Genomic DNA, 26,181 nt, shown 5'->3' on the forward strand with positions numbered 1-26,181 from the left:
CTTCACCTCGCTTGTTAACCAGTTCTAGCCGTCGTTTAGCCTTCTTTCCTCCTTTTTTAATACATGGAATATATCTGATCTGAGCTTCCAGCATGGTATTTTTGAATAACATTCATGCCTGTTGTAAATTTTTGACCTTTGCAACTGCTCCTCTAAGCTATTGTTTATTTTCTGTTTTTTTAACCATTTTCCTCATTTTATCATAGTCTCCTTTTTGAAAATTAAATGCTAACATATTGGATTTCCTGTGTGTGTACTTACTCCAGAGATTATATCAAATCTGATCACTATTATCACGTGGTCCCAGCGCCATTATCTCCTGCACCAGATCATATGCTCCACTAAGGACTAAGTCTAGAATCGTTACCCCTCTTGCTGGTTCCTGAATCAGCTGCTCTATAAAGCAGTCCTTGATTTCATCAAGGAATTTTACCTCCCTAGCATACCCTGATGTTACATTTTCACAGTCAATACTGTGGTAATTGAAATCACCCATTATTATTGATTTTTCCTAGAGCCAGATGTACTAAGGTCCCTGTAAAGAATCGCTCTGTATTTCCACTTTGGTAAAATTTATCGATTTGGAAATACAGAGGGATTCCCAAAGCGAATCATATGCAAATGAGCTGGTCACTGCTTTTGTGAACAGACACATTTGCATGTGATAGGGGAGAAGCCAGTCGGTCAGCTGAGCATGTGCAGACGGCTTTCATATATGCAGACAATCTGTGTGTATGAAAGTAGTAGAGGTAGCCTTTTTTTGTTTTTGTTTTATTTATAAAATTTTTTGCAAGCACAAGCAGAGGTGCTGGCTCCCAGTCCCTGCCGATGGAGTCCTGCTGAGCCTGCAAGATGGATTCTACACCAAAGTGGTAGAAAATGACATTCAACCCAACTCATCAGTGCTGCATAGCCCCATGTAATGACCACTGGATGGCATCAAGAGCAATTTAACAGAAAAGTCCGAAGAGCAGTGGCCACAGATTTGTCGGTTTACCTTTAAAGCGCTAGCTAGCAAGGAAGGCACTTTTATGAGCTTTGGAAATGAGCCTATTTGACCCAAGAAAGATATTTTCAGGTCAAAAACTAAAGTGCAAAGCGAGCCTGCTCTTGGAACTGCAAATTATACACTGCTGCTGAGGTCCAGTCTCCCTTGTGAGGAGGAGCAACCGGGGCCAGCCTAGTGAAACTGTCACCCGCAATTATGCCTGCCACCAAGAGCAAGCTCTGATGGGCTGATTCTTCCCTTTACTGTTTCAGCTATCATTCTAAGCAGTATATCTTCAGCTCCTGATCACCTGTTAAATTTTGCATGGTAAAGGTAGGAGCTGCTTCTGTGCATCGCTTTGCATACACATTTGTATAGTAATTAGCTCATTATAATAGCTTTGCATACAATTTTCTTTAGCTGCAACCATGACAGGAAAAGAGCTCAGAGAAACCTTTTGTGCATGTCTCGCTTTACTCCTTGTTTGCTAAACCAGCTAGAACCTGTGTTTTGTTAGCCGCTCTAATTTCTGATAACATTTCTGCATCTTTTCTGTTCATCCTGGCCAGGTGGACGGTACTACACTTCTATCATTATCTTTTTCCTCTTTACACATGGAATTCCTATCAATGGGGATTCCAAGATGTGTTTTGTGTCCTACACAATTTTTAGTCTATTCAGTTCAATGCTCTCTTTAACGTATAATGCTACCCCTCTACCAATTCAGCCTATCCTATCACTGCAATATAATTTGTACCCTGGTATGAGAGTGTCCCATTGCTTATCTTCCTTCTACCATGTCTCAGAGATGCCTATTATATCTATCTTTTTATATAGTATAATATATTCTTTTCCATCTTATTTCTTAGACTTCTGGCATTTGCATACAGACATTTCAAACAGTGTTTGTTATTCCCATTTACGTCTTGCTCAGTGGTTGACAGCGATAATTTGCAATCTTTAAAATCTGTCTGCTCTGTATTTATCATGCAGCTGGCTTGGCAATAACTTGTCATGTATATTCATTGTAAGTCAACAAGAAAGCAGTAATCTTTTATGAAATGCAAGTTCAGTGGCCCTCTCGGAGATGGAGAATGAGCTCAGTGTTTTTCTATCCATGTTCTTGAAGGTAGCTGTTCAGCTTTGGAGTTTATCTACTTTGTAATTCATTAGCCAGGATTATTTGTAATTTCTGAAATGCAGAGTTAGTCAGTCACAATAGATGGCAAGTACTTCTAATTCATATAGGTTGCCTGAGATTTTTTTTATGGTACTTATTCACTATTTCCAACCCCTCTCTCCTCGAAGTATGTCTAATCATGATAATAACACTCATTTTGAGAAATCATATTTCTGAGTTTTCCATTTCACTCTGTGCCTCAATGGCTGGCAATTTCAATTTAGGAGCAGAAAAGTATTGTGTGACCAGCCCAGTGACCTAGCTAAGAGCATTCCAAGGTTACAACGGAGTGCATGTTCTTTGAGAGCAAAGGATATAATGGGTGTACTACATTCTCCAGCCAAAGGTACTTTTCCAGTTTCTCCCTTTTCTTCTCTTTCACTTTCCAAATATGAGAGAAAAATAAAGTGAATTTTTGATGGAATATTGTGAGAGAAAAATGGCATAGGAAATAGAAGCTGCAGGCCTCCTGAAGGATGCAGGTACCTCTGAACATGGCATATCTCCAGATGAACTAGATTTTGCCTATGATAGTCTCTGCATGCTCCGACACCAGCATAAAGCCCACTTTTGTATAGACATTTTTTTGGGGGGAGGGGGAAGTTATCAACGTGTGTCACTGTAAAGCTGGGTTATTTTACCATAGGGTCTCATTGAATAAAATGGGATCCTCTGCTAAAATAGCCTGAGTTGTGGTAAAATAACCCTCAGTTCCATATGTGATAGTATGGTGATACTATTTTAGAAAATGTTTGCTGAATGCAGAGCTGTTTATAAAATACATGTTGCACCACAGAAAAAATAGGAATACAGAGAAGAATACTGGATGAAACTGAAAGAAGCCAAGAGAGATATACGTCTAGCAAAAGTGCAAGCAGACAAACAAATGGCTAGACATGTAAGGAGGGGCGACAAGAATTTTTTCAGGTATATTAGTAAAAGGAGGAAGACCCGGTGTTCTTGTGCAAAGCAAGATGGGTGAAAATATAGGAGTAACCCATTGAACATCTTGCAGGAGAGTCATTCGACATAATGCGATAAGTGCCTCATTTGTGAATTAGAAGATTATTAGACCTCTTTCAGGTCATATATATTTTTGAAACATTTGAGATTGAGGTTGAGTGGAACAATAGATAGAAGTGATTGACTTTCACACCTTTTTTGTTATTTTGGAAAATTTTTTATTCAGTTATTCACTATTATGTGATTAGAGCACTATTGTGTGGTTTTGTGAACGATTTGTAAAAAAATAAAAACCACGGAGAAGTTCTATGATTGAGATGCTCAATCACCCTTAGAGATTTAAATCACTTGCGTGTAGTCTCGTTTGGGTGAGTCAATACTCTGAGAACTCTCCAAATCAATTCAAAAAATGTGTTAGCTATTTGTTTTTTCAAGTGTGGGGTCAATCTTCTATCTATATTTTGTTTCCACTTTACTATTCTCTGGTTCTATTTTTTGATATTCCACCATCACATCCAGCATCTCCTCTCGAACTCCATATGCACCCTTTTCATGTCCAGTATCTTCCCAATACCCCACTCATGTCCAGTATTTCCCCTCCATCTCCTTATGCCTTCATATACAGCATATCTTCCAAGTGATCAGGATTCTCAAAGACACTGTGCATTTTTATTTTATTGCCACCACAGACTTCAGGAGGTGGCAGTGGTCATTGGGGGAGGGGGTCATAAGGAAGATGCTGTCCTCGGGGTGGCCTCAGTTGACATGGAGAGATTGAGGGGAAATGCTAAACATGGGAGGTGGGGCATAGGAAAAGAAAGGGGTGAGATGCTGGACACACGGGGATAGAGAGAGAGAGAGAGAGGTGAGATGCTGGACACACAGGGACAAGGAGAGAAAGGGGTGAGATGCTGGACACACAGGGACAAGGAGAGAAAGGGGTGAGATGCTGGACACACAGGGATAGGGAGAGAGAGGGATGAGATGCTGGACACACGGGGATAGGGAGAGAGAGAGAAAGTGAGGGGGAAAGGAAAGAGAGAAGGAGAGAATTGCTGAACACAAGATAGGGAAAGAGAAGGAGAGATGCCGGATATGTCTATAAAATGCTGAGATAGTGAGAATGCTTGTTTTTCAGATTTTGTTTATGGATGAACAGAGTCGCCAAACCCTTAAAACTTGGCTAATAGGTAAATTTGATCTCAGTTTATAAGTGTGAAAACTGCAAATGTTGCAAGGTGTTTCTGGCTACTTCCTTATGAGTTATACAAATGAGAAGTATATAGATGACTTTTTTCAAATGCAGCTACATACATGGTGAGCTCAGAAGGGGGGTAATGAAGATCCCATAGCTACCCCTTGTGTTTGTTCAAAATAATTCCCCTAAAAGATGGAAAAGTTTTTTGTGATACCTAAGGAGGCTAATTTCATCAAAAAGTCATTGGGGATCCGTTGAGATAAAAGAGATTTTTGGATTATGTTTTTTTTTCTTTGGGAGGATAGTGTGGAACAATTACATCACTTTTTGAGATGGCTGAACACGTTAAATTCAATCTCCAATTTGCATTGACTTTAGCAAAGAACAATTAGATTTTTTGGATATTCATCTATAGTGTTCAGGCTCTATTATTCAAACTACCCTTTATCATACTTGGGATTGTTTATTGAAGATATTTTGCTAACTGTGCTGAGAAGATTTATAAGACCACAATTAATGTGATTTATTGAGTTGATTGACCTTTCTGAGAGCATCTGCATCTCGTTCTGTTTCCTCTGATATTGTACAACATGCAGAGTCTGACTTTGGGGTTTATTTAATTTTTGTCTTTTTAGTTTGTGGTCACTTATTTTCTATATGATGAGGGTCTGCCTACATGCCCAAGGCCATGTGCTCTGTAAGCATTCAGTTTCTACATCGGGATCTATAGTTGTCCAGATTCTTCAGTTTCCCCAATTGGCATATGGATGTTGTAGGTCCTTCTACAATATTTACAGTGCAGTTCTTTTCTGGGTGGGCTCCTTGATATATAGGCTTTGTAAGTTGATGCTGTTATTGCATGCTAGATTATTTCTATAAGCCCTGAATGACTTTTGTAGGGTTTTGCACTACTTCACAATATGCCCAGCATTGGAAAACGTTTATGTTGCTGTTAATGAGATGACACCAAAGTAAGAATTGTTTGTTTTATGTTGAATTCTGTGGGGAAATGTCCGAGTTCTTTTCTACACCCATTGTCGGAGAAGGGGTTTCTGAGCATGTAGAATATCCCCGTAATTCTATAAACTTGGGTGTACGGTTTTGCAACTAGTGAATAAACGCACAAATTTAAAATAGCACCTAACAATTAAGTGGGTGCAAATTGGCTTTAACTGCCAACAATCCTTAAGTGGCGTTAATTGGCATCAATTTGCAATTACACACATAACTGCAATAAGGGGCTATTCTATAAATTTAGGGCCTGATATTCAAAATGATTTAGCTGGCCGCTAACTGGTTAAATTGCTTGGTTAGGTCTAGCCACTAATATTGAGTGGCACTTAACCAGCTAATTGTCACTGAATATGGTTAGCGCCAAGTACAAAGCCGGCTATCTTAGGGGTGCTCCAGGGGTGGAGTCAGCACTTGGCCACTTAAGTGCTGATATTCAGCACTTAAGCTGCCTGGGATAGCGCATAAGTGGGCCCACATAAATGCCTGACCTATTTTTATGCAGTAATCCATGGCCACTTAAATGATGAATATCAACTTAAGCAGCTATTTGTTATCCGGTTTAAAAACAACCAGATATTCAAAGCCAAATCCCACATAGGTCCTGGCTTTGAATATCCAGGAATAACACTGTCGGCTGAATATTGACCTCTTCTATAGTGCTTAACTCCATTGTGAGCGTTAACATGGGAAGAGCATGGACGGGTCAGGGTCAAGTAAGGCACTTATACACTAACTTTATAGAATACTGTCAGCTACACGTGCAACCTACAGTATTTAGGTGTGAGCAATTACACCAGCCTTTAATATGGTATAAAAGCTTGCACTAAAATTTGGTGTTCAAACATTGACTTAAGCTAGTATTCTATAACAACTTCAGTATCCAACTTTGCCATTCTAGAATTTTGCCCCTAACTTTTGCTGCCATGTATTGAATCTATCCTAAAATGTTCAAAAAGAATAAACAAGAACCACAGTGCAGTTTATAATACCACATATATTCCTCCACATATATTCAGAACTGCCCAACAATACCTGATGGTATACCACTATCATGTCTATTATTATCATGTTGCACAAGATCATTCTGTAACACTATTTCCTAATGTATTTCCACTATTCATGATGTATTGTAAGCCACATTGAGCCTGCAAAGAGGTGGGAAAATGTGGGATACAAATGCAATAAATAAAAATAAAATAAATAAAATACCAAAATAACCTTAGTTATAATAGTTTATTTTGGGCTTACAAACCGCACTTTGATCCCTTTTTTTTTGTTTGTTTGCTTCTTATTGGCATGAGCACCTTGCATCTCCTTTGTTTTCTGCAAAATATATATTTACATTTAACACCATGCTGGTCCAGTATGCAGTGTCAGGAACTGATTTTACATCATCATCTGGCATTGACTTGCAGAACCTAGATATGCATTCATTGAAAAAGTAGTTTCTCCTATTTGTTTTAAATGTACTGCTCTGTAACTTCATGGCCTGTCCCTTAGTCTTTGCACATTTTGAAAAAGTAAACAGTCGATTTGCTTTTACCCATTCCACTCCACTCAGGATTTTATACACCTCTATGATATCTTTCCTCAGCAGTTTCTTCTCTAAGCTGAAGAGCCCTAACCTCTTTATCCTTTCTTCATATAAGAATTATTCCATCCCCTTTATAATTACGGGTACCCTTTTCTGTGCCTTTTGCAATTCCACAGTATCTTTTTTGAGATACAGCAGCCAGAATTCCATACAATACTTGAGGTGTGGTCACAACATGGAGAGATACAGAAGCATTATGATATTCTTTTTTAAATACTCTATTGCTTGCCTAATGATCCTTAACTTTCTCGTGCTTTTTAGATGGCCATCACCACACTCCAGTCCAGATGCTTAGATCCTTTTCTTGAGTGGTGACTCCTCATGTGGAACCTTGCATTGTTTAGCTGTGATTAAGGTTGTTCTTTCCAACCTGTATCACTTTGTGCTTGCCACATTAAATTCTGTTGTTTGGGTTCTTAGTATTCCAGTCTTGCAATTTCCTCCTTCAAGTTCTCACAACCTGCACGTGATCGAATAACTTTGAATAATCTGATGCCAACTCCAGATTTGATCTTTTCGCTCATTTTCATTTCCAGATCATTTATAAATGTGTTAAAAAGCACCACTCCCAGTATAGATCTCTGTGGTATTCCCATTGCTTACCAGCTTCCACTGAAACAATTGGTTATCCACAACTGGATATTGCCTCATATCTCAAGACTTTTTAATTTCCACAGAAATCTTTTGTGAAAGAGTTTTTCAGATGCTTTCTGGAAATTCAGATATATTACTTCAACTGATTCTCCTTTTTCCATGTTTATTCGTGCCTTCAAAAAAGAATTCCTTTAGCTAAATCCATGTTAATAATATCCCTTTAAACCATGTTTATATGTTCAGTAGTTTTGTTCTTTGTAATAGTTTCTACTATTTTGCCTGACACTGACATCAGGCTCGCCTGCCGGTAGTTTACCAGATCTCCCTGGAAACCTTTTTGAAAATTGCCATTATATTTGAAACCCTCCAATCTTCATCATGTATGGTATATACACGATTATAATGATAGGTAGCAGATTACCAGTAGTAGATCTGCAGTTTCATTTTTGAGTTCTTTCAGTACTCTGGAGTGTATACCATCTGGTTTGGGTGAGATGCTACTCTATTTGGCCTATTTACTGTATATATTTGGCCTATTACATCTTCCAGGTTCACCACAATTTGTTTCTGTTTCTCTGAATCATCACCTTAGGTAGCTCTCTTATATCTTCCTCAATAAAAACCGAAGCAAAGAATTCATTTAGTCCCTCCAGTAAGACCCTAAGTATTTCTCTTATCTTGTGATCATCTAATGCCTCAAGTGAGTCCTTCTTAGGGTTCCTGCTTTAAAGGTCCATGTTAATACAGGCCAACAATAGTCTTTATTTTAGCACCTTCTAAATAAGTTAATTGGAAATGGCAAGTTAGGGGCCATTAGCACCATTCTAGCACCCGCATTAACTAGCACAGAATGCTCAGAGGGGTCTAGCATGGGAAACAATGAGCATGCCAGTCTTTAGAGCAGATAGCATAAAAATGTAGTCAAGCACATATAAATGAGACCATTTGGTATTCTTCCCTAATGCTCTGAAAATAGCGCCGGAATGCGCAGAGGTATCACATGGCAGTAGACTAAACTTAACGCTGGAAAATAATGCCAGTTCTGGGTTGGCATAAGACTTCCACCAGCACGCATGTGCGCTTTGCCAGGATATATGCCACCATACAATGCGAGTTCTGCCCATCTTTCTGTAAAGTGTAATAAAGTAAATTAATACTTAAAAAAAAAAAAAAGCAGGCAAGAACATTTGTCATATGTGGTAATATCCCTCCTACCCCATCACACCCTGCTCATAACCATTGGCATACGTAAATGCTGCATCAACACAGCGTCATACCGGAAGTAGAACGCCGGAATGACAAATCCCAGAAGATAAGTGCCTTTGTCTTTGTTGAATGCTTCTTTAAAACTTGCAGACGTTTGTCGATAAATTCTTTCTTGTAAATTTTGCAGATATTCTATTGTCTCTAGATCAGCTTAGTAGGAAATCCCTGTCCACTGAATTCAACATATGAAGATAAACATACCATCTTAATACTAGTGATGGACCAAAAAAAAAAAATCACCATTTGCAATTGTAATCTTAAATTCCACATAGAGGCCAAAACTGAAACTGCTACTGAAACTGTCTAAAAACGTTTGGCCAAAACTTGTCATCCAGTTTCATCCGAATCCGAAAACTGGTTGTATGAATTGAGCCAGTGATGCCCACTGGGGATTGTCAGAGTTTGCAGCCCTCTGCTAAACCCACAGGAGATTGCCCTCCAGATCCAAGAACTGCAAGCACAGGCTGAGAACTAGGAGAGTCATTTTAACAAGGGCTTCTCAAGTCTGGAACGTTTAGGTTCCCAAGTCAGTACTGATGTAGTTAAATATCCTCTGATACAGGAACTTTGTGAGAAAACGTTTTTAAAAAAATCATGATTATCAGCTTTTTATGCTTGCCCAACTGTGCACAAGTAACAAGAGAAAGTAGCATTGAAATGTTTCCCATTTTGTATTTAATTATAAAAATAATTAAGGACAAGCATGATATAGATTCTTACTAAAGTAGGATAAAGGAGACCAGAGACCGATCTACACTGTGGACATTATATCAGACTGATGTACAATCCAGAATTTAAAAAAAAACAAATAAACACAGTGCTGTTAGTGTATGTGAGGACTATGTGCTCTGAAAAATTGCAATCAAGAGCAATGCATTTCTCAAAATATTTTCTAATATATAAACTTCATTTAATTGTAATATCATTTCCCTACTAACACTATAAGCTGGCAGTACTTGTGCTTGAAAACGATCACTGCAGTTTCCTTTCTCATAGAATCTAGCTTCTGCACACCGGAAAAACGTTGCATCTTCATCATATCCAACAGAGCTTGGAAATTCTAGTTACCCAAATAGTATCCAAGCCAGAAATATATAATAACCTAAATAATGAAAGCCCTCCAAGCAGATTAGCATCCGCACACATGTACCTCAGCTAATGAAAACTGAAACTAAAAGCTACAGTGCTTTTACAATGGCTGGCTTTGTAACATGTGGATTCTGGCTGCTAGATTTAACAGAATGGGTGTTTTTAGTTTCCTTTGTTCGGAAAAATAGATTGCTAGCAAGAAGGAAGTTCATGAGACAGACCAGTGGCAATCAAATGTCAGTTATTATTTCATGAACTTCTTGCCTGACAAAGGGAGCATACAGTCTATATAGGCAAAAAAAAACAACAACTTATTTCAGAGGGTCAGCTAACAGTCAGGGTCTCACAAGTGATTCAGGTTTTAAAGGTACCTTTAAAATGACATGACACAATTTCCCTCGTTTTTCCTGCACTGGTTACATGAGAACAGTAAACCAGCACAATTTCTTTGACAGTTTTGAGTGTTCATTGGTTTGGTTTGTCTTACCAATTTTAACACACAATGGATATCGCTCAGGCAGATACTCGACTCCTGAAGCAGGCATATTTTTTGCCGAAACACAGACCATGTCGAGTCTGTGGTATCTGTTTTTTAAATAAACTCCTTTTACTGCAATTGACCTTTGGAGTTTCCTTTGTTTGATTGGCCTATGTCCCTTCTCTACTTCTCTGGTTGTCCCCCATCTGTTTAACACAACATTGAAGACATTCCATACAATACTGCAATCCAATACAAGTTATTAGTATTTCTATAATCACTACAACTATAATCTGTACAATTTTTCTTCCCCAAGAACCAAAGTAGGGTAACCAGGATCACAACCAGGACCAGTCCCAGTACTGTAACCCATATCTGAGCTTTTTGGAATGGAGATTTTTAAGATAGGCTGATGAATGCAACAATATCTGAGATTGGTCATGAACATAAACACAGCAACTAGTATTTATAAAGGCACAGACAGCTCCTTGGGCAGAAAGTAAATAATATGAGGCTAACCTATTCTGAATAGTAAATTCACGCATTTTGGGTCACCTCCTTATTAATAAGTCATATGTGTTGGACTAGATCATGGGCCATTATTTCAGCTACAGCCTGAAGTCTTCTTACTGCATGAGTAAGAGTCCTCATTCTATGCTACCACTTCCAAAGGTATTTAACACTCTGATCATTCACTATGATTTTAGATTCTTCTAAATCTCATTTCCGTAGCATCCTAGCTTTATTTGTGATCTGGGAAACATGTGGTTGAAGTATAATTTCTGAATAGTTATAAGTGGTCAAATGTGGATATACCTCCACTATTGTACAGGTTCCTCCCTATTTAGGAAGCAAATGCTGATAAGTTAAGTGACCACATAAGAAATAGTGTCCCATTAAGGCTTCTTTATTTAATGGAAAAGGTATTCTTCCCTGAAGGTAATCAATTGACTGTGAGACATGTGCACAAAAACCAGGGTATCCAGTGCACCAGGGATTATAGTAACCTGTAAAAGGGGCTGGGAAAAATTTGGCCTTGGCACCATAAGGATCTCAAATTGTCTTATTGTTTGAATAATCTACCGTAGAAGTTTGGATAGGGCATCCCCTCCCATCTTCCTGGGCATCACTACAATCATCATTATTGGGAAGTCAGTGGTACAATTTAAAAAACCCTCATCTTTCCATCAGTCCAGGAGCCATTGGCTAACAAGAGCCACTGACACCCTTTAGTGGTGCCTAGATATTCTTTTCCTGAAAGAATATGTATTCCACTAAGCCTATGTATTCCACTAAAGAATACATAGGCTTGGCATACTTGGCGAACTGTCAATTGGTTTGGGGAGAATAATCCTTTCTATGTCCAATCTCATTAAATCTGTCAAATTGACCAGGCTTGTTTCTTTCCGATTCTTCCCATTGTGGGGTTCCCTGTGCTGTTAAGGCTTTAACACCTAAAGGAAAAGCCAACAAAGGGAGACTGGTACTTGAGACCAGGAGTTTATGAAGACACATCAAACAATCAGGAGCAATAGCAACATCAATAACTTCTTTCAAAAGCTTAATAATGGCATTATGTTCATGAGCAGCTGTAACTGACATAGGAGCAAAAAGTAGAAAGAATTCAGCAACTATAGAATATCTAAAAAATTCAAATCATCCTTCTTCCTAGCACTAGGGAGGAATTCCTTACAGTCCTTTAAATGTTCTTCCAGTTCCCATGTGTCTTCCTGGGGTGGGGGGGGGGGGGGGGAGCCTTTCCAGTGCACTGTATAGAAGGTTCTACTTTCTTCAACCTTAATATCAAGGATACTTTCTACTTCATACAATTCTTTCACATTATCTAATTTTGATTCCCAGTCTTTAGAATCTCCCTGAGTAGGCTCAGCGATCTTTCCATCTTCAGATTGTTGGTACTATTCTTCAGGTTTTTGTCATCTTGCTTCACCTTTCTCTGAACCTTTAACTTGCTGTCATCTATTGGCGTCACTTTCTATTGATCCTTTTCCAGAATTCTAGCTTTATGACAATGAGAAGTGTGGATCCATGTAGGAAGTCCTTCACACTTCACTGCTGTATGTGTAGTCAGAAGCACTTGATACAGCCCTCTCTACCATGGCTCAAGACAATTCTTTCTATGGAACACCTTCACATAAACCTGATCTCTGGGTTGCAACTGATGGCATAATTTCTTAGTCTTATCTGGAAGGTCAGAAACAGCCTGCGAATGATAAGATTGTATTGTATTGATTAGAAGTTTGGAGTAAGACATGAGTTCACTTTTCATTAAATTCAAATCTGGTGGCACAAATACAGAGGGAAATGCTTTCATTGGTCTTCCAGTAACTATCTCATGAGTTGTCAATCCTGTCTTCCTATTAGGTGTATTTTGTAGAGTCATGAGCGCTAATGGCAAACTTTGAACCCAATTTAATCCTGTTTCCTGCTGTATTTTAGCAATCTTTGTCTTCAATATTTCATTTGTTCTTTCTACTTTTCCTGAACTCTGGGGGTGATAAGGAGTGTGGAACTGATGATTTACACCTAAGGCTTTCACTACCTGTTATACTACCTGCAAAATTAAGGGAGAAGCATTATCACTGGTGAGCCAAATAGGAACTCTGCAGGAAGTAATAAAATGCTGGATTAGCTTCTTGGCCACTGTAATTGCATCAGTCTTGTGGCAAGGAAATGCTCCAACCCACCCTAAGAATAAACACTCTATTACTAAACAATACTCAAAGCCACGACATTGGGCAGCTGGATATAATCCATCTGCTAATTCAGAAAAGGTTCTATTGATGTATGCTTGTGGCCTTGGCTGATCTTAACATGTTTACCTACATTATGCTGTTTACAGATGAGGCAAGTAGCACATACTTCCTCTTCAATTTTGGCAAATTTGGGGTTGTACCAATCTTGGGAAAATTTATGAGGCATCCCTCCTCTGCTGTTGTGTACCTGGCCATGGTACAAGGAGGCAACATGCAGGAGCAGGACATCAGGAAGAACCACATGGCCAGTGTGGATCTCCCAAAGCCCATCAGAATGCAAAGTGCATCCAGCATGTCTTCAGGAATCAATTTCCAATTTTGAGGCCTCCACTTGGGCTTGGATGACAGTCTGTAAGGGAGGCAAAGGAGATGGCAATACAAGGTACAGAGAAGGCAGAGTACAATGTTCACCTAAAGCAGCCATCCTAGCAGCATGGTTAGCAACAGAATTCCCCCAAGATACTTCAGTATGAGCTTTAGAATGACCCTCACATTTAACAAAAGCAATTTCCTTTACATACACAATAGATTTCAACATGGCAGAAACATAGGAGGCATTATGAATTTGTTTACCTGAAGATATTAAGAAACCCCTGTTCTCCCAAAATTTTCCAAAGTCCTAAGCAATTTGGGCACTATGAACATCGGGGAAAGGAGCATTTTCTACTATATCTGAAAGGGTACAAACAGCATATCTAACCCTTAGTTGCCCTTGGTTGTCTCAGATGCAGGAGCTATCCACAAAGAACACAGTCTGGATTGTTGAAAGGAGTCTTGCAAGATAGGACAAGGTTTGGTATTTCCAAAGTTGGACACAGCCATGGGGGCTCCCTGTCACGGAACCTGGGATTGTGAGCCCTTGGGCTGCAGCAGACAAGTCCTCTGGGAAGGTGCAGAGCAGAGGCAAACCAGGCACAGAATACAAACAAGATACCAGACATGGCAAATAGACAGAGCACACTCAAGACAAGGTGAAACCAGAACCTGGCTAAAGCGAAAACCAGGAACAGAACTTAACAAAAGCAGGAACCAGGAACAAAGGAAGGACACTCATATGGGCCACAAAGCCGAACTGGAACCCACCTATAACAGAGTCCAAGCATATGGGCCGCAAGGCCGAACTGGAACCCACACATACCAGAGGGAAGGGAAAAGAAACAGAACAGAATCTCTTGAGCAAGTACTACTCAAGCAGTGCAAACACACTGCACTAAACAGAGCCACAAACAAGGGGTCAAAAGACCATACACACAGGCACAAAGAAACTGAAGGGTAAAGGACAACCCCACTTAGACTCACATGGTAGAAACCACAAGGAAAAGATAAGAAAACCACACAGGGAGGCAGCACAGGGCTGTGCTTAGAACCAAAGCTATAAACGAATAGTCCTAACCTAGTCAAACAGAAATCACACAGAGAGGTAGCTCAGGGCTGAGCTAGTAGTCCTATCTAAATGGAAGAGCTGTCCACTTGTGCCACACACAGAGGCAGCTCAAGGCTGAGCCTAGTAGTTACAGCTAACAGAAGAACCACTCACTCAAACACAAACAGAACCAAACAGAGGATGTTCAGGGCTGAGCTAGTAGACACAGCTAAACAGAAGAACAGCCCACTCATGCCACACAGAGAGGCCACTCAGGACGGTGCTAGTAGTCACAGCTAAACAAAAGAACAACCCACTCAAACTCAAACAGAAACCTCACAGAGAGGACTCAAACAGAAAGCACATAAGGAAAACTCAAGACAAGGCCACACGGCCATAGTAAAGGAACACTCATGGCTGTGCCACACAGTACTCAAGGATAAAGGGAAGCCACTCATAGGAACTCTCTAGGCTGTATCATATAGCACTCAAGGGTAAAAGGGAATCCACTCATAAGAATACACAAGGCTGGCCACACAGCACTCAAGGGTAAAGGGAATCCACTCATAAGAATACACGAGGCTGGCCACACAGCACTCAAGGGTAAAAGGGAATCCACTCATAAGAATACACGAGGCTGGCCACACAGCACTCAAGGGTAAAGGGAATCCACTCATAAGAATACACGAGGCTGGCCACACAACACTCAAGGGTAAAGGGAATCCACTCATAAGAATACACAAGGCTGGCCACACAGCATTCAAGGGTAAAGGGAAGCCATTCATAAGAATACACAAGGCTTGCCACACAACACTCAAGGATAAAAAGAAGCCACTTGTAGGAATACACAAGGCTGTGCCACAGAGTCAAATAACAGACACTAGAGACAAAGTGAAAAGCAAGCAAACAGGGAAAGCTGCCTTTACATGCACAAATCAGATAAGGCGCAATGCTCACAAGAATCAGGAAACAAACACAGCAGACAAAGAGTTAAAGCAGGCTAAAGGGAAGGGCTGCTTCTAATACACAAGTCAGAAAGAAGCAGGGCTTACACTGCAGTCAAAGGTTTAAAGCAAACAAAGGGAAAAGCAAACAATGCCAGGTAGGGAAAGGGAAGGCAGGCAGAGACAGAGCACACACAGCTGCAAGGAAGCAAAGTAATCAAGGAAAGCAGCTGGCAACAACTATCTCTTTGAGCAGTGAAAAGTAACTAGGGAAACCACACAGGGAAACAGAACAGGCTATGCTGGAGAGCCTAGTTAACAAGGAAGTAATCCATTCAGGTTCAAACTAGAACCACACACACACAAAAACAGAACAGGGCTTTGCTTGGAAGCAAAAAAAACAGGCAAATAATCCATACAGGTTCAAACCAAAACCACACACACAGGGCTCAAGGCTGTGCCCAGAGGCACAACAAGACCACCAGTTCCCTCAGAATCAAACAACAGTACAACAAGAAAAGGGAACAATAGACCTGTTGCAAAGGCCACACAGGAAAGCTCCCTGGGTCCTTATAAAGGAGTAGGCTGGTGACGTCACAAGTAGGAAATGAAGCAGAAGCAGGGAGACCAAAGCGAGGCTTGGCTAACAGGAAGAACAACAACAAGAAAAAGGGCAGACTGGACAAGTCACAGAGCCAGATACAAACAGTAGGTCTGGACATAAGGGCATGGCCACAACTGTGACACTCCCCTTCATCAGGTTCATCAGTGAGTGGAAGCAAGGTTGCAGGGTTAAGAGCAGTACACCTCTGAACTATAACGTTGTTGAGAGAGAAGTCATTGCTCATGCTAAATCTGTCTGGCTATAGAAAAATGTTGGGTCTAAGCCTGTTTAAGGAGTGCTTTTACAGCATTTGGAACCTTCAAAATGAGAGGTGACTGCAGCACTATATTCTCTGACAATGACAATAAATAAGCAGCTGCAACCATAGCTCTTAAGCAGGGTGGGTATCCTTTGGTAACAGAATCAAGTGCAACACTGTAGTAAGCAATTGGCCTAGACTTCCCTCCACGCGGTTGAATAAGAACTCCGTAGACAATGAAATTCTGCTCATGGCAAAACAGGGTGAACAGAGTTGTGTACTCTGGTAAACCCAACACTAGATTCTGTATGTGTTCAAAAATATTGGAAAGATATCTGGTCATTAATGATAGATGTTTTCCACCTCCCGGGTTCAATAACTTATAAATATGTGATACTTAAAGACCAATGCTTTCAGAATAACCTAAAATCTAGTGAATGTACAATTGTTAACACTATGCTCTCACTGGCTTTGAAGGTAATTTTTTTGCATTGGAAATCCTTGGACCAAGTCACCTACCAAGAATGGTGGAACTTGTTGTTTCAGACTTATAAATATGAAACATATCTTGCAAAAATATCATTTCAATTTGCTCTGCATGAGGAGAAATGGTTTCCACTTCTATCTTACTTTAAAGATCCCTAGTGTGACATGTTGTGCTAACTACCACTGACTGCTGCTCTTTGGGTTTCTATGCCTTTTGCATGAAATGTACTTTTGCTATGTATTCTCCCTTTGATTTCTTACCAATTTTGTACAATTGTTCATTGTTACATAGTTGTTGTTTCTTGATTTACCTTTGTATCGAAAACCAATAAAAAATACTAAGACTAAAAAAAAAAAAAAAAAAAAAGGCTCCCGCACTACCCCAGTGATAACCGGGTAGTGATTACCACCAGATAAGCCCCCGGCGCTAGAAAATAAAAATACATTTTCTAGCGCCGGAGGTGGCGCATGGCAGAGGCTGAGAGTTGGTAGCCTGGCAGTAGGCCCAATTTGCCGCACACCAACACAGCAGTAGCCCTACTGGCCTTTAGTAAAAGGACACCTTAATAAAATTCACAATTTAAAAATTAAAAAAATAATAATAAATTTCAATTTCAGACTTGAAATATTGGTGCATTTAAGGGAAATTTTAGAACATAAAAAGACTGCACCAGATCAATGGGCCCACTGTTTTAAATGGTATGCGGAATATTTAAAATGGAAAAAAGAAGGGCGTCCCTGACGAGCACTTGGCCGACTTTACTTGGTCCATTTTTTCTTGCGACCAAGCTGTGAAAAGGTGCCCGAACTGACGAGATGACCACCGGAGGGAATCAGGGATGACCTCCCCTTACTCCCCCAGTGGTCACCAATCCCCTCCCACCCTAAAAAAAACTTCAAAAATATTTTTTGCCAGCCTCAAATGTCATACCCAGCTCCATGACAGCAGTATGCAGGTACCTGGAGCAGTTTTAGTGGGTGCAGTGCACTTCAGGCAGGCGGACCCAGGTCCATTCCCCCCCCCCCCCACCTGTTACACTTGTGGTGGTAAATGTGAGCCCTCCAAAACCCACCCGATACCCACTGTACCCACATGTAGGTGCCCCATTCACCCCTTAGGGCAATGGTAGTGGTGTACAGTTGTGGGGAGTGGGTTTTGAGGAGCTCAGCACCCAAGGTAAGGGAGCTATGCACCTTGGAGCAATTTGTGAAGTCCACAGCAGTGCCCCCTAGGGTGCCTGGTTGGTGTCCTGGCATGTGAGGGGGACCAGTGCACTACTAATTCTGGCTCCTCCCACAACCAAAGAGCTTGGATTTGGTCATTTTTGAGATGGGCGTCCTCGGTTTCCATTATGGCTGAAAACCAGGGACGACCATCTCTAAGGTCAACCATCTCAGCATTTAGGTCGACCATCTCTAAGGTTGACCTAAATGTGGAGATTTGGGCGTCCCTGACCGTATTATTGAAATGAAAGATGGACGCCCATCTTGTTTCGATAATACGGATTTCCCCGCCCCTTCGCGGGGCCGTCCTGCGAGGACGCCCTCATGAAAACTTGGGCACCCTGTTCGATTATGCCCCTCCACGTCACCTTACTAAGGAGTTAGGTAGCTATGTGCTGCAGGATGAAAATTTCACACATGCAACGCTACATTCATCTCTCTAGAGCAGGGGTTTACAACCAAGTCCTCAGGACACACCTAGCCAGTTTGGATTTCAGGATATATCCCTAAATTAATATGCATGAGCTAGATTTGCATGCACTCCCATCATTATATGCAAATCTATCTCATGCATATTCATTGTGGGTATCCTGAAACCCTGACTGGTTGGGCGTGTCCTAAGGGCTGGGTTGAAACCACTGTTCTACAGGTTTAATTGAGGGCTGGATTAACTGCACAAAAGATGAGGGGATCCTTAGTATTTTGAGGGTCAGAGGAAGATCAGAAGTTAACTTTTATTTTCAGCACTAGCTATATAAATTTAGCCAGTGATCCTTGGGGACAGAGAAAAGATGGGCTTAAATTTAGCCAGGTAACTTCTCTTTGGTTAGACAGGTTCAAAATTGGAGCTGCTATTCAGCTAAAATTGAACTTAACCATTTGTATTTTATCTGGTTTCCTTAGGCTTTGGGGAGCTGACTGAATTTCATCCAAATAGAAATTTAGAAAAGCAGAAACTTCTGTACCCTTTCTTCCTCTTCAGAAAGTTTTTCCTTAATTGTATTTTTTTTTTTAATTTGAAGTTGCTACTATTAAACTGTACCTATTTTGTACTACTCAGAGAATGGGTGGAATTTGATACAAATCTCAAATTACAATATTTTTGACTCTTCCCACGAAATGCATCTTTGGATTTTTCAGGAATTGGAGACTGCTAGTTCAAGGTTTAACAAACTGTTGCAAACTATTATTTTATAATGGTCTTTTTATTTTTTTAAAGCATCAAGAAAGTAAAATGTGACAATAGTCCAGAAACCCAAAGAAGCAAAGCAAGTGTTCCATGGAAAGAAAATGGTCCTCAAAGGTACTGTGACTCAAGCAATCATGTAGCATGGGGTGCGTTACTCGGAATATTATGAAAAGCTTGTGGTATTAATGAGAAGTCAATGACTGTAGTTGATATGGAGGCACAGCCTGCAGAGACAATATGGTCTTTGTCTGCCATCAGTTTCGATGTTTCTGGAACTGCAAGTGAGCCAGACAAAATAATCCCTTACATGTTTATCATTTATCTGAATTTGCTATTCTGCCTTATTTGTAGCACAGGTCAAGGTGGTTTACAATTGTTAAAAATTAATAGGAAAGGAACTCCATAATTAAAAATAGGATAGATATCAATCATTCAGTGTTATGTTATGTTACGCACTGCTTATATTCCACAGATACCACGCATGGTTCACTGCGGATCACAATGTAAGAAAAAATAGCAGAAATTCAGTACATATCTCGTTACAAATCATCAGACACTAACATATTTGACAATTATCTCATCTTGATTCTGTGAACAAAAATGTCTTAAGAGCCTTTCTAAGAACATAGTAATTAGTTAAGGTCTGAAGCTGATAATAGGCAACTTGATAATAAAGAGAAGAATCAAACACCTTTCATTTTGTAATCCATCTGATAGAGGGAAGAGCCAGTAACATTAAGTTCTGAGTTTTGGCTCCAGCTTTCATGTGTAATAGAGTAATCCAGTCCATAAGATAAAGAGAGGGCTCCCCATATATAGGGCCCTGTTTACTAAGCTGCGCTGTAGGTGCTCAAACTTTGTAGCGCATGCTAACGATAGAGACACCCATAGCAATATAACTTACACAAGAAGATATTAAAGCCAACGTAGATGCCCAATCATCCTGTAAAAGGAATAGCATCGTAATATTATCCACATAGATGTAAAAATGGACTTCTGTAATAATAATCCCAGGAGACAACGAAGGAGGTTAAATAACAATTCCCTCTGTAAAGTTAAGAAACCTGTAAACCAATGTAACATTCTATTACAAACTCTGATTTCACTCAGTCTGAGTAAAAGAATGCCATGATCATCCAGAACAAACACACAAGACAAATCAAACTGCACCACTACAGCTCTCTGACTCTGACTCATAAGTTCTTTATCGTGGACAACAATAGAAGCTATTACTGTCTCAGTACTATAGTTTTGCCAAAACCCAGGTTGTGATGGGTGTAAAATATTATCAGTTAAGTAGTTGTCCAAAAGTTGTAAAACATATTCTTCAATAACGTTTGTAAATATAGGGATTAAAGCCACAGGGCAATAGTTGCTAGGCGATGACAAATCACTATTAGCTTTTTTAGGAATGAGAGTCAAACACTATTATCAAATCTGGACAAAAACTGGCCATCTGATAGACAATTATTAAACCACTCGGTTAATACCGACCAAAATTCTCTGGCATATCACTCATAAGATGTGCTGTACAAGGATCTAAACTGCGTTTGGCTTTAGCATACCTGTTCAGAAGCGCTCACTTCAGTGGTGGACAGAAGTGGAAAGCAACTCCACAACTCATCTACATAAATATCCCTATTACAACAAATCTACTCATCAGGTTCTATTTTAGATCTACAGACATTCACCACCTTCTCCTCAGAAAAGGAGGCCAAAACATCAGCTGAAGGGGAAGTAGAACCTGCCGTAGACCTCAGATGATCTGACTTTATCAAATTGTTAACCAAGTGGAAAAGTTTGTGTGTATCTGGAACCTTCTCACCAATCAAATTAGTATAGAAATTTTTCTTCTTTTTAATTATGATCTGCTTGTATAATGAAATTTTCAAACGCCAGATAACATGTTCTGGTAGCCCAGATTTCCTCCAAACTCTCTCACTTTTCCTGCATTCTTGCTTCAAAGTAAGCAGTTCAGAATCAAATCATTTCTCAAGATTTGATATATCTTTTTTTTAATTTAGTCTTTTATGGTGCTGTCTCATCTAAAACTTTAGTAATGTGATCATACCAATCTTGGAAAAAGTCCATCAGAGGATAAACCTTATTCCAAAATAAAGCAGTGTCCAGTTTTCAGAATCCTACTCTTAATGTTAGAATATCACCAATTAACCGTAAAATTAAGTAAAAAATGATCAGTCCATGGTAGTAAAATCATGTGGATCAGCACTGGCCATGGGAAGTATGTCTAATGTGTGACCCTTCTCATGTGCATTGTATAGCAGGTGCGTTAAAAACCAAAAGTACCTAAGAAATCTAAAACTTCTATAGCATGGATATCCAGAATATCATTGAGATGCAAATTAACATCACCCACTAACAAAGTAGCCTGATATTGAACAGCATATTTAGCTATAAAATCCTGTCATTCATCCTTACAGATCCAATCGCAGTGTCTCTCCTCTTTCTTTTTATAATCTCCAGTTTTCAGTTTGGTTACTAGGGTAGAAATGTCTAGAACTCTCATCCTTCTTGACAAGCAGAGCTATTCAGAATTTATCATAAGAATTTTCTGAGCATAGGTATAAAGGTAATGAGGTAACAGGACTTTTCCTGCTTCTGCTGTTCTCATGGCCCAAAGCTGACATAAACTGGCCCCCTTAATCTGTGGCAGCCAGATTTTTCTCTTCACAGTGATTCTGAGCAATTGAATATTGCCTTTGTCCTGCTTTCAATCCAAGGAAATGGAATAAGCCTTTAGATTTCTGTCTTCAGTCAGCTACAATTCTCTTGGTGGTTTAAAATTTTATAAATGTAGCTGACCTCTCTTGGGGGGGGGGGGGGCGGTGATTGTAGCCACAAAGGAGGACATTGTGACGGTGAAACAATGGGGGAGCAAACAAACCATGATCAGTGCAAATGAATAAAAGCAATCTAGTGGAACAGAGGAGTAAAATCCTTAAGGCCTAAGCTGAAAGGAGAAGAAACCAAAACTTCCTACAAAACTGGTAGACAGTAAAGTCGTTCTATAATAAAACATCTTTATTGGTCAGCCATACAAATCAAATATTTGCATATGAAAAGTGTAAGATTCAATAAAAAAAAATAATAAAATGTTAGATCAGCTGCAATCCCAAATTAAGTCCTCGGATAGGAAATAGGTTCTCTGGTTTTCTTCCCTCCCCCCCCCCCCCCCCCCCCTCACGAACACATACTTGAACTGCTCAGATGACAGCTTCTTTAGGTTTCTGCAAAATAATTGAAAAACACAACACGCGCAGCTTTTTGCACCTTGAGCTGTAATATGTTTCCTGCTAATAGACCATTGCAGAAGAACTCAAAAGGTTTCCTAGTGGAGAGAAAAATGTTGGGCAGTTCACTCTTCTCCTCAGTAGAGTAAGATGAAAAAAATATCAAAGCTCCAAAAAAACTCAAAATACTTGAAAAAAAGGGAGAAAAAAGACATACTACTACCCCTCTCAACTGGATATGTGAAATGCATCAGGGTGTCCAGTCCCTGGCCTCTCAGGGTAGAGCTGGGATTCACCTTGAGAGTTTCACATAGCTCCTGAGGTAAACCATTTTAGGTTCCTGTGTCCTTTCTTCTTAACTCTTTCAATCTTCTTCAATCCCTTGGTTTTAGCAGTAGTCTTGACTTCACTGTGTTGCTGGTCTTTCAGTAAAGATTGCTTTTCTTATCTATTCCTGAGCCCCACGTGCTTTTTTCTTTTGGTACTACTGTGCTTGGACTTAGTTGCATCATTGAGTTCCTCTCCTTGTTTGGTTCCCTGTCTTATGAGCCAGCCTGACATGAGGAAGGCTTCTCCCTGGGTGGTGCCTGAGCCTCCTTGAGTTCTAGCAGTCTCTCCTCCATCCTTGAATTTTGATGAAGAACACAAAGAGATGCCTGGCTTTTTAAAATTTCTCCAAAAATAGTGGAGGAAAAGGGACCCCCCTCCCTCAATTGGTGACTGACAGGTGGGTCCATCCTCCATTTTGCTCACTTTGTAGGCAGCAAGGAGTTTTAATGACAGGAGATGGCATGAACCTATCTGGCCCATTATCTGGGCTGAAGCCAGTGGGCAGAGCTTGCCATCATATTGATTAGTCCAAACAATAGAAACTTGTGAGGTTTATATTGTTTTGCATTCTTTCTGTTAGGAGAGGATTGGGGAGGGGGGTATAAGAGGAGTTAGGGGGGTTTGGAGAGTTTTCGATGGGTCTGTGAAGAGGGGAGGGTTATATTCAAAATGTTTTTGTCATTGCTCAAGAGCTTGCTTTATTATTTGCAATGCTGTATTGCAGATTTCAGTGCTGCACCTTTATTTTTGCTTATGATGACAATAAAGATATTTCTACATAGACACAATAGCAAATACTGTGTGGTCCATCTGTAAAAAAAAAAATGTCTAAAGCTTTTCCAGTTGGATAATTGGATTGTGAGTCTTTGCTATCTGTATGCCTAGTATGTCTCTGCAATGTTTGCAACCTATTTACAGTGAACAGGATTAAGAAGAGGTAGCTAAGACACAAGAAAGAACTTGTTGAAGCAATGTCCCGTCCCGTTCCTCCTCAGACTCTTCTCTTACAGGCACCACAAGGAAACTGCTGCAACATTGTTTTAGCAATGTTGTTTAAGGCTCAGCCACATTCAATTAACACTACAAAAAAAAACGTGAAACTGTCAAAGTATGTACCCATAGATACAGGACACTACACACCTTGCTCACGGCATATTATTTTAGCGAGGAAGAACATGTGTCGTATCACAAACCAAAGCAACCCAACAACAAACCTAAAGGTGGGTTTCACTGTGCACCTGCTTTATGCATTCAGCACTGCCATAATGTGACAGTGACAGCAGCAATCCATGTCCTGGGTGCCTCTGTCTATCCCAGGATTACACTCCAACCGCCCAATGCAAAGCGATTTAACTGGGCAGGAAAGGCTCATGTCCGGTTAAATCAGTTGTGGCAACCTAAGGGCAGGCTGAATATTGATTGGCAAGTTTCCGTCTTCCACTTTTTCTCTGCAACTCTGCTCATTGTCTTGCACACAGAACCCCCTTCCTCCTGGAAGTCTTTCACTGCTCCATGTGCTCTCTGACAGCCTTTTTTTATTTATTTGAAAGCTTCCCGTATGCAGTTCCTCTGTATATATTCGTATGCTGTACAGGTCGGCATATTTCTAACTATAACTGAGATAAAATAACAACGAACAGTGACAACGTGGATGCAGCAGCTGATAGTTTAATTTGGAAGTACCGAGATGGCAGCTGCTGGGGCAAACTGGCTTCAGTCTTGTGACATCATGCCATCTCCTGTGTTATTAAACCTCTTTGGTAGGCTTCTGATTAGGCATAGCGATTCCAGAATGTTCCTCTGTTTGAACACAGAGGACACATGGTGGTAGTCCTGCTACTTCAGAAAGGGAGTAACTTCTTATAAGACCAAAGGGCTAGCCTTATTGAAAGGCACTACCTCATCACTGAATACACATTAATGCATGTTAACACACAGTAATGCAGTAGTGCTTTTTAGTAAATCTGGTTCAAAATCAAGCACACATCTGTTTCTTCTGTACTTTCAGGGGGATAGAATCTTTCAATCCCAGTGTTTGTTTTGCTCAGTTTATCAAAATTGGCAGTATATTATGTATTTTAGCAAACACTGAAGTAGCAATTCTGCTCAAGTGGGTTTTCAAATGAATTTATTCTGAGCACTTTTATATTTTGATAAGAGACAATGATGTCTGACACTTAAATACACAATTACTAGTTCGAAATAATGAAGCACTATTCTAGCCCAAAATTATCAAGGTGACTGTTTCACCATGCCAGGCTAGTAAACCTTGCTGGAGAACACATATTGATGCCCATGACTCCCAAAGGGTTAAAACATTTGTGATATGTTGTATTTTTCATTCAGTTTAATAATTGTAGAGGAACTGCTGAGTCTATGGTTTGCTAAGAAAGCATATTTAGACTTTCAAATTTGAAGACCAAAACAGCTGAGCTGCTTTCATTGTGGTGAACACACATTCATTCCACTTGTTAAATAGGATTTACAGTAGTTCTGTGAAAAATACATAATGCATGCAAAATGCTTATTATGTTATACAAGTGATTGGAGTAATGCGTGTATGAAAGCTTGGGCAATTCCAGTTTATCCCCTTCTGTATCACAACTGGTTAAGTATGGATTTTATGTGGAGTGGAGCTGTTCATGTGGTGTGAAAAATCCTTCTTACAGCTGGCAGGAGTTCAGTGGTGGCATTGTGCTGTATCCTGTTACAGTTCTCTGTAGAGATTTGCACGTTGGCCTCTATTTTTCAAGGGTCAAGATTACAAATCTGCCTTTGAAAAAGCAATAGCATCTCAGATCCCAGTTTGATTGAGCCTGGTTATCTGCAGTATTTTTCAGCAGCATCTGTGTCGCCACGGGTCTTTTGCCACTTGCGCTTGCAGTATTTCCTTGGAATGAAAAAATGTACCTCCTGCTTTATGTCTATCTAATGAAATTGGGCTTTATGTAGCTTTTCATAATTTGCTGACTCTTGCTCTTTAACTTTAGTGGGCTGTATAATTCTCCCAGTGACCGTAATAAATCACCAAAGTTTCCAAACCCCCGGCGTTGGAACCCATCAGGCGGTAGTGACCACGATTATGGGCAGCCTGTGAGGCGCAGGTAAGAGCATGGATCAGTGCTGCAGGGTATGCAGGTTCTTGAGTACTTCATTCATTCGAACATTTTTACATATCTTGTTCATATTTTTCTCTGTTATTTACTGAAAATTGTTATATTTTAATTCTAGAAAGCTGTATTGCTTCTCTAATACACACAGATTTGGCGGGTGGTAAAGGGAGTATATATCAAGCAGGACTGACCCTTTCTTTTTTGTTTCTGTATTGAAAATCACACTTGCATGGTATCATACATTTTTTTTGTTAGCATGTGGATTATTGGATTATAATTT

At 40.0% G+C, this 26,181-nt stretch overlaps 1 protein-coding gene across 2 annotated transcripts in view; it reads left to right on the forward strand.

Moving 5' to 3' along the window:
- The window catches only part of EPB41L4A (erythrocyte membrane protein band 4.1 like 4A), a 564,380-nt gene that overhangs the window by 429,764 nt on the left and 108,435 nt on the right, over positions 1–26,181 (forward strand). For both annotated transcript variants that reach the window (XM_030193468.1, XM_030193469.1), the window contains 2 exons: positions 19,238–19,321; positions 25,779–25,892. In XM_030193468.1, coding sequence (XP_030049328.1) covers positions 19,238–19,321; positions 25,779–25,892 — 198 coding nt within the window. The remainder of the gene's footprint in view (positions 1–19,237; positions 19,322–25,778; positions 25,893–26,181) is intronic.

The sequence above is a fragment of the Microcaecilia unicolor genome, chromosome 2, assembly GCF_901765095.1.
Source record: "Microcaecilia unicolor chromosome 2, aMicUni1.1, whole genome shotgun sequence".
Taxonomy (NCBI): Eukaryota; Metazoa; Chordata; class Amphibia; order Gymnophiona; family Siphonopidae; genus Microcaecilia; species Microcaecilia unicolor.